Source organism: Megalobrama amblycephala, linkage group LG20 (genome assembly GCF_018812025.1).
Source record: "Megalobrama amblycephala isolate DHTTF-2021 linkage group LG20, ASM1881202v1, whole genome shotgun sequence".
NCBI classification, from domain to species: domain Eukaryota; kingdom Metazoa; phylum Chordata; class Actinopteri; order Cypriniformes; family Xenocyprididae; genus Megalobrama; species Megalobrama amblycephala.
The window spans coordinates 31,146,535-31,155,000 of record NC_063063.1 but is presented as its reverse complement, the minus strand read 5'-3'; the positions used below and the strand labels follow the sequence as shown (position 1 = coordinate 31,155,000).

At 34.0% G+C, this 8,466-nt stretch overlaps 1 protein-coding gene across 1 annotated transcript; it reads left to right on the top strand.

Annotated features, from left to right (window-relative positions):
* Nucleotides 1-2,954: 2,954 nt before the first annotated feature.
* LOC125255551 (legumain-like) lies at nt 2,955-8,173 on the top strand. The gene is made up of 11 exons (XM_048170859.1): nt 2,955-3,063; nt 3,590-3,683; nt 3,815-3,912; nt 4,318-4,399; nt 4,506-4,576; nt 5,026-5,101; nt 5,691-5,753; nt 7,146-7,212; nt 7,352-7,470; nt 7,585-7,686; nt 7,874-8,173. The coding sequence occupies exons 2-11, from the start codon at nt 3,618-3,620 to the stop codon at nt 7,913-7,915; spliced, it is 786 nt and encodes a 261-aa protein (XP_048026816.1). The 5' UTR covers nt 2,955-3,063; nt 3,590-3,617; the 3' UTR covers nt 7,916-8,173.
* The last annotated feature ends 293 nt before the right edge of the window (nt 8,174-8,466 follow it).

The following is an 8,466-nucleotide window of genomic DNA, read 5'->3' as shown; positions in this document are numbered from 1 at the left end:
GAAGGTGGCCTGGTCTGATGAATCACGTTTTCTTTTACATCACGTGGATGGCCGGGTGCGTCACTTATCTGGGGAACACATGGGACCAGGATGCACTATGGGAAGAAGGCAAGCCAGCGGAGGCAGTGTGATGCTTTGGGCAATGTTCTGCTGGGAATCCTTGTGTCGTGCCATCCATGTAGATGTTACTTTGACACGTACCACCTACCTAAGCATTGTTGCAGACCATGTACACCCTTTCATGGAAACGGTATTCCCTGGTGGCTGTGGCCTCTTTCAGCAGGATAATGCTCCTGCCACAAAGAAAAAATGGTTCAGGAATGGTTTGAGGAGCACAACAATGAGTTTGAGGTGTTGACTCGCCCTCCAAATCACCCAGATCTCAATCCAATGGAGCATCTGTGGGATGTGCTGAACAAACAAGTCCAATCCACCTTGCAACTTGCAGGACTTAAAGGATCTGCTGCTAACATCTTGGTGCAGATACCACAGCACACCTTCAGAGGGTTCTAGTGGTGAATATAAACCTAACTCATATTTAAACAACTATCACTTTGTGTTGTTGGCCAGATAAAATGACAGAGAAATGAAAAATGAACAATGATTATCCTCAAAAACTGTTCTTGAGAAATAAATTACATAGCCTACTGAGTGACTTTGAGTGAATCTCTACGTTCTGTAATGTATTTATTGCAGTCTCAAAGGGACTGAATATTCACCTTCACAATAAGGTCAAAACTAAATTGTTGCCTTTTTAAAATCCCATTTGACACTGTACCATTCACGCCTTTTAATCTTCTGTTACAAGAGAAAAAGAATGAACATTTAATGTCACTGAATCAAATTCATTTAATTCTCTCCTTATTTTTTTTAATCAATGCATTCTCTCTCTATATATATTACAGCGTATTTGTTTGTTTTGGTAATAATCTGTTACATGCTTATAAATTCTTACCAAACTCTTAAGAGAACATCAGAAATTCTGGTTTTCAATTGTTTAAGCATATTTTCATTTGACTTATACAACACACAAAATCAAGTGTTTTGCATATTTTGAAAATAAATGCAAATTTGCATTTAATTAAACATCTGGACATACTTTTTCTTTGAAGTAATTGAGTTTTGAAATAAGTTCCAAAAAACTAACGCTAACCTGAACTGTAAAACCTGTGATTCTGCCATCAAATGTCAGGATGTCTGCATATTTTTCCCGGCAGTGGTATTTGCCTCTGGCACAACTAATAGGCCTACATTTCTAATATTTCTGAGGAAACTTCTCTGACGTATTGCTGTCGACACAAATGTAATTCATTGTGAAATGAAAATGTTCAAACAAGAGAGAACCTGTAGATGAGCTTCATGAAGTAAATTCGAAGATCCTGTTTGGCTATTTGTATGAAATTGTAAATGCAATTACAATTAAATTAGAGTACAACAGCCTTGAGTTAAATTTGCTAAAATAAAAACATAGCCATCACAAAATACAAGTTAGCTGATTAAAAGCAGTAGAACAAAATCAATTTAATTATTTGCGTAATTATCAATATTATTATTTTACATTATTAGTTTTAATTCCAACTTTGCTTTGAAAAGGCTCAAGAAAAAATATCTTGGAAAAAAAAATTGATTCTCCTTGTTGCCGGCTCAAATGGCCAGGAAGATTAAGTGAATTAAATGAGAAAAGAAAAATGGACAATGAGTATCATTTGACTTATACAACACACAAAATCAAGTGTTTTGCATATTTTGCAAATAAAAATAAACACCTGGACATACTTTTTCTTTTCATACTTTTTCTGGACATAATTTTTCTTTTTTCTGTGATTCTGCCATCAAATGTCAGGATGTCTGCATATTTTTCCCGGCAGTGGTATTTGCCTCTGGCACAACTAATACATTTCTAGTATTTCTGAGGAAACTTCTCTGACGTATTGCTGTCGACACAAATGTAATTCATTGTGAAATGAAAATGTTCAAACAAGAGAGAACCTGTAGATGAGCTTCATGAAGTAAATTTCGAAGTTCCTGTTTGGCTATTTGTATGAAATTGTATATGCAATTACAATTAAATTAGCTTACTTAAACTGTTTGTTGAACATGTAAGATGCTGCAAAGAACCAGTGAAGAACCTTCATTTTTACAACAGCCTTAAGTTAAATTTGATCAAATCAAAATTTAATACGTTTTACACAAATTGTACAACGGAAAAGACCGAAAAAATAAAAATAGAAAAAATATCAACAAAAAAGTGTGCTTCTTTTCTTTTCTTTTCTTTTCTTTTCTTTTCTTTTCTTTTCTTTTCTTTTCTTTTCTTTTCTTTTCTTTTCTTTTCTTCTTTTTTACAGTCGCTTACACACAAAAAGTAGTGCTTGAGGCACACCACTGACTCATAATTAATAAACATGTTTGATAAATGTGCACAGTTTTTGAAAGATGGTTTCTGAAATTTCTCCTCCATTTCTATAAACCTTAAAAATCCCCAAAACACACACATGTAAATCATGATCACACATCTCTTGCAACAGCAAACACTATTAAACTATTTGATCTCTTCTTGAAATGGTGTTTTTGCATCATATCTCTGCACACAATCCATCAAATGATTCGCTCTTAACTAAATAGATGTGATGAATGTAAAACACTATCTTGTGTCTTGAGCATGTTCATTGTGCAGGGGAATGCATAGCAGTTTGTCATATAGCTTTTACAGCTACATGTGCACAAATGCTGTATGTACACTATATATGATTATTATGTTTACATTATAAATGGGGGGGGGGGTAATTTCTTTCTTTTGATTTCTTGACACATAAGCACAGGTGTAGATGACACAAGTGTGCAAAAAAAGGGGAGTAGCTACTTTTTCCACTTCAACTGCCATAATGTAAAGGAAATATAGGAAACATTGCATAATATTAGAAAGGCATGCCCACCAGCACAAACTCTCCACCCATGACTCTCAAATGACTGTAATAAACTGCCTATATAAAGACAGTGACTGTCCGACTAAAAGCACCAGAAAACGACTGGACGACACAGACGAACAGCTGACACTCAACGCAGGTATGCTGACTTATGATCCAATCGACTATCTGTAATACAAATCACTTGTAAACACTTGTAGCATTGATATGTTGATAATTCGGTTAAATAGAAACTTTAAACATTTCTTGACCAGGTAAATTAGTCTTTTTTAACATTATGACGAGCGATTGACATTTCAGCACCTCGTGAACAGAAAGCAACACTTAAGTAAAGCTTAATACTTGAGCTCTTGTTATTTTTTCTAACTGACCCTGGACCATAAAACCTGTCATAAGTCGCACGGGTATATTTGTAGCAATAGCCAAAAACACATTGTAAGGGTCAAAATTATCGATTTTTCTTTTATGCCAAAAATCATTAGGATATTAAGTAAAGATCATGTTCTATGAAGATATTTTGTAAATTTCCTACTGTAAATATATCAAAAAATTATTTTTGTGGATATGCATTGCTACTTCATTTGGACAACTTTGAAAGCAATAGAACAAAATCAATTTAATTATTTAATATTATTATTTTACATTATTATTTTAAATTCCAATAGACTTTGCTTTCAAAAAGCTCAAGAAAAAATGCCTGGGAAAAAATGGATTCTCCTTGTCGCCAGCTCAAAGGACTGGGAAGATTATCAACACCAGGTTTGTCCTTGTTTTTGTTATTTTCATTAGAAATACATTTTGCTCATTAATCCCGCAAGGTTGCTGTACCACAGGTTGAATATGATGACAGTAACTGAACATGGAAATCATCTTTTTTATTTGTGTTTCAGGCCAACGTGTGCTGTTTTTATCAGATCATTAAGCAACATGGAATTCCTGATGAGCAGATTGTGGTGATGATGTATGATGACATCGCTTACAATTCTCAGTGAGTTGTTTCCTGAAGCTTTTGAGTATAATGTGTTTCATGGTTGATCTCAGTCTTCGGTGCTAAACTTACTGGTAATTGGTGCTGGAACAACAGAGTAATGGACCCTTGACACATGTCCGGGCATTTTAAATGCATTTAAAAAAATAGAGAGATTGATTACAGAAGTCAGAAGAGAGAAAGATGTCAAATTTACCATCACTCCCTCAGCCATGGATTACAAACACCCTCAGTACAGCATTAACTAGTTTTTAGTCATTTAATGTCAAGGTCATATAACACAAAATATAGTGTTAATATGTGCATAGTACAGTGTAAGTGTAAAGTACGGAAGTATAGTGTAAAAAATGTTAGATTGTTAGAGCTGACTGTGTTTAACACTTTCATTTTCTTCTCTGCCTGCAGAAACCCAGATAATGGAGCCATTGTCAGTGTAGTAGACAAGACAAACGTGTACTTAGGAGTTCCAAAGGACTACACTGGAAAGGTAACATTTGTAATGTTAAATATTGTTTTGATGTTTTATTCCATTTCTTAGCGCAATTATAACACAACAACAATAATAATAATTTATGACAATTATGATCTTAAAGGACGTGACCCCAGAGAACTTCCTGGCCGCTCTTCAAGGGAATGACCATACAGGGAAAAAAGTCATAAAAAGGTTTGTTTGTTTGTTAAGAAGAAATCTTTCAATGCTATCAATATGTTAATTATCAATATTGATTATATATATATATATATATATATATATATATAATCAATATATAATATATAAATTTCACTTGTGTACAGTTAATTAAGGGCCAAGCCCTGCAGCACAGGTGCATAGGTTGTAATTTTTTTTATTTATTTATTTTTTGTGACCCTTCAGTATGTCAAAATACACAACAATTTTCTATGAATTAGATGACAGCACTACCTACTGTTCAAAAAGCTATTTTATCCTGTTATAAATGATTTTACATGACAATTTTGCCTACAATTATCACCAGGAATATGTACAGCTAAATAATAACAGATCTGACACTTCTGTGCTTGGCCTCATAATTAGTGCTAATATGAATTTGCTGCTAAAATTAAGAACTATAATTATTTTTTTATTTAATGCAGTGAAGAAAATGACAACATATATGTCTACATGACCGGTGTGGGAAATGAAGGCACATTTGAATTTCCTGAGAAGTCGGTAAGTATAAAAAGCTAAGATTTAAGAGATTATATCAGAATAATGGACATGATATACAGTATATGACCCCTCTAAGCAAATGTTTAATTGCTGTGATCATTTTCCCAGATGAATTGGCACCTCTGAGTCCAGAACTTAAATTCATTGAAAGTCTTTGGGATGTGCTGGAGGAGACTTTACAGAGTGTCAATACATGCATTTTTATTTATTTTTATTTTATTATTTATGCATTTTTTCCCTCTTGATGGGAATAATGTTATTTCCATCTAGAGGTGCATCAATTTTTGGTCAGCTCTTGTATTGACAATGCAAGAGGTGAGCACTTTGTAAAGTCTCCTCCAGCACATCCCAAAGACTTTCAGTGAATTTAAATTCGGGAATCACAAGTGCCAATTCATGTGAAAATGATTCTTCATGCTCCCTCCCAACCATTCTTTCTCACTTTGAGCCTGATAAATCTTGGCACTGGAATATGGCCATGATGTATCTTCCTACATGAAAATACATGAATTAAAACATAGGACCTGTTGTGTTTAATCTGACATCCTGCTGACTTCTAGATCATTTATTCAGTATTATTTCATTACAGCTTTATCCAGCTGACATCGTTGGAGCAATCAAGGACATGAGTGAAAAAAAGAAATTCGGAAAGGTACGTATTCATATGCAAAAAAAACACGCACATACATTATACAGTTGCTTGAAAAATATGGCAACCACTTGCAGAATCTGTAAATAATTTTAACAAAATAAGAGAGTTCAAAATGCGTGTTATTTTTTATTTAGTACTGTCCCGAGTAAGATATTTTACATAAAATATTTTTACATGCAGTCCACAGGACAAAAAAATAGCTGAATTTATTAAAATAACCCCGTTCAAAAGTTTGGGAACCCTTGGTTCTTAATACTGTGTGTGATTACCTGATGATCTATGACCGTTTTTTTTTTTTTGTTTGTTTTGTGATGGTTGTTCATGAGTCTCTTGTTTGTTCTGAGCAGTTAAACTGAGCTCTGTTCTTCAGAAAAATCCTCCAGGTCCTGCAGATTCATCAGTTTTCAAGCATTTTTTTGCATATTTGAACCCTTTCCAGCAGTGACTGAATGATTTTGAGATCCACCTTTTCACACTGAGGACAACTGTGGGACTCAAACACAACTATTAAAAAAGGTTCAAACCTTCACTGATGCTCCAACGTGAAACGTGATGTTTGCTGAGGGGTGAAAACTTTTTGAATTCGAATATCAAGGTAAATTGTACTTAATTTGTATTTCGGGAAACATGCAAGTATCTTCTTTTGCTTCCGAAGGGCAGTACTAAATGAAAGAAAAAAAAAAAAGAAGATATTTCAACGATAAGAAAAAATTTGGACATCCCGTTCAAAAGTTTTCACCCCCCGACTCTTAATGCATCGTGTTTCCTTCTGGAGCATCAGTGAATGTTTGAACCTTTTTTAATAGTTGAGTTTGAGTCCCTCAGTTGTCCTCAGTGTGAAAAGATGAATCTCAAAATCACACAGTCACTGCTGGAAAGGGTTCAAATATGCAAAAAGATGCTTGAAAACTGAAGAATCTGCAGAATTTTCTGAAGAACAGAGCTCAGTTTATCTGCTCAGAACAAACAAGAGACTCATGAACAACCATCACAAAACAGCATTAAGAATCAGTGGTTCCCAAACTTTTGAACAGGGTTATTTTAATAAATTCAGCAATTTTTTTGTCTTGTGGACTATATGTAAACATATTTTATGTAAAATATCTTACTCAGTACTAAAAAATAAATAAATAAATAACATGCATCTTGTATGATCTCTCTTATTTTGTTAAAATTAATCACATTTTCACAGATTCTGCAAGGGGGGGTTCTTAAAGATCATTTGCTAAATATCCAAATGTGACAATCTTAACACCTTACACTATAACAGTAAAGCTTTCACAACTGCTACTCCAAAGCTATCGAAACAACCTGATATAGAACACCTGCAGTAAAGAGAATATGTTGGTTGTATCTTGTACTATTTCCTCATTCAACATATATGTGCTGCAGATGGTGATATTCATGACCAGCAGTTATTCTGCAAAGATGTTCGAAGGCCTTCCCAATAATATAAATGGTAAGACATTACATGAAAACCACAACTGACCTGCCTTAAAAGTAACACGATTTGGGCTCACACTAGTTTTTATTTGAACGTTTTGTGTCTATTTTCAAAAAAAATGAAGGTTCTAATCTGTTCTTAATCTGTCACCCAGCTTATGCATTGACTGCATGTGACAAAAATATCCAGTGCTCTCCCAGTGATTATGACAAACTCAGGAACATCTACCTCTCTGATAAATTCTCATCTACTTGGCTAAAATTCCTGAGTACGGTATGTGTTTTTTGTCAATTAACTTTAAACTGCATATGATCTTATTAGCTCAATATTCTGAATTACAGTCACAAAGTAGACATGACATGTGTGCATTTGTCTTTACATTCACAGGCTGACTTCAATACAGAAACATTCCATAAGCTGATAGATCTTAAACAAGCGAAGTATATTCGAGAATATCCTGGTCCCTGCCCCTGCCAGTTTGGGGACACGGTATTCAAATTTTCAAACTTCACACAATAAGAACATTTTAATGATTGGTGTTTAGATACATTTTAACATAGTTGTTATTTTAATATAAAAGGATTTGAACACATACACACACACACAAAGTATATATTAACAAGATCCATGAATGTTGACTTTTTCTAAATTCCTTTGTTCATTTTTTTTTCTTTAGAGCATCGTCAAATGTACCCTCAGTGAGTTTCTGCAAAACTGAACAAGCTGTTGGAACTTTGTTCAAGAAAACATCCTTTAGAGCAGCACATGAAAATGAAAAGAGAAATCTGATGAAGTTTTGTACTAGTTTCTTGTTTCAGAATTCTGGCTTTATTATTATAATTAAATTGATTGCACCATAATGCACTATTGTCCAAAAGGCTGCATTTGTTTGATCAAAAATAGAGCCTGAAGTGGTAATAATTATGTGAAATATTGTGAAAATAATAAAACTGAGAATAATGAGGTTAAAAGTCCAGTGATTGTGTTATTTATTATTCATGGATTTGTCAGCTTCTTTAATTCTACAGTGTCTTGCGGTGCATTTAGGGTCTCCAATTTAACAGTTTAGAAAAGATTTATGAGGCAGGTTACTGGTCTGCACAAACCTCAGTCCTGAAACTCACTGAACACATTTGGGAGGGTTATATATGCACATGGTTTTGAAACTACATATTCAACAAGCACATATTATGAGTGTACTGTTTGAAAGCTCACTTTTGGCCATATGCAATTCAATCCAGAAGTTTACAACTTTGTTTGTATGGTCTG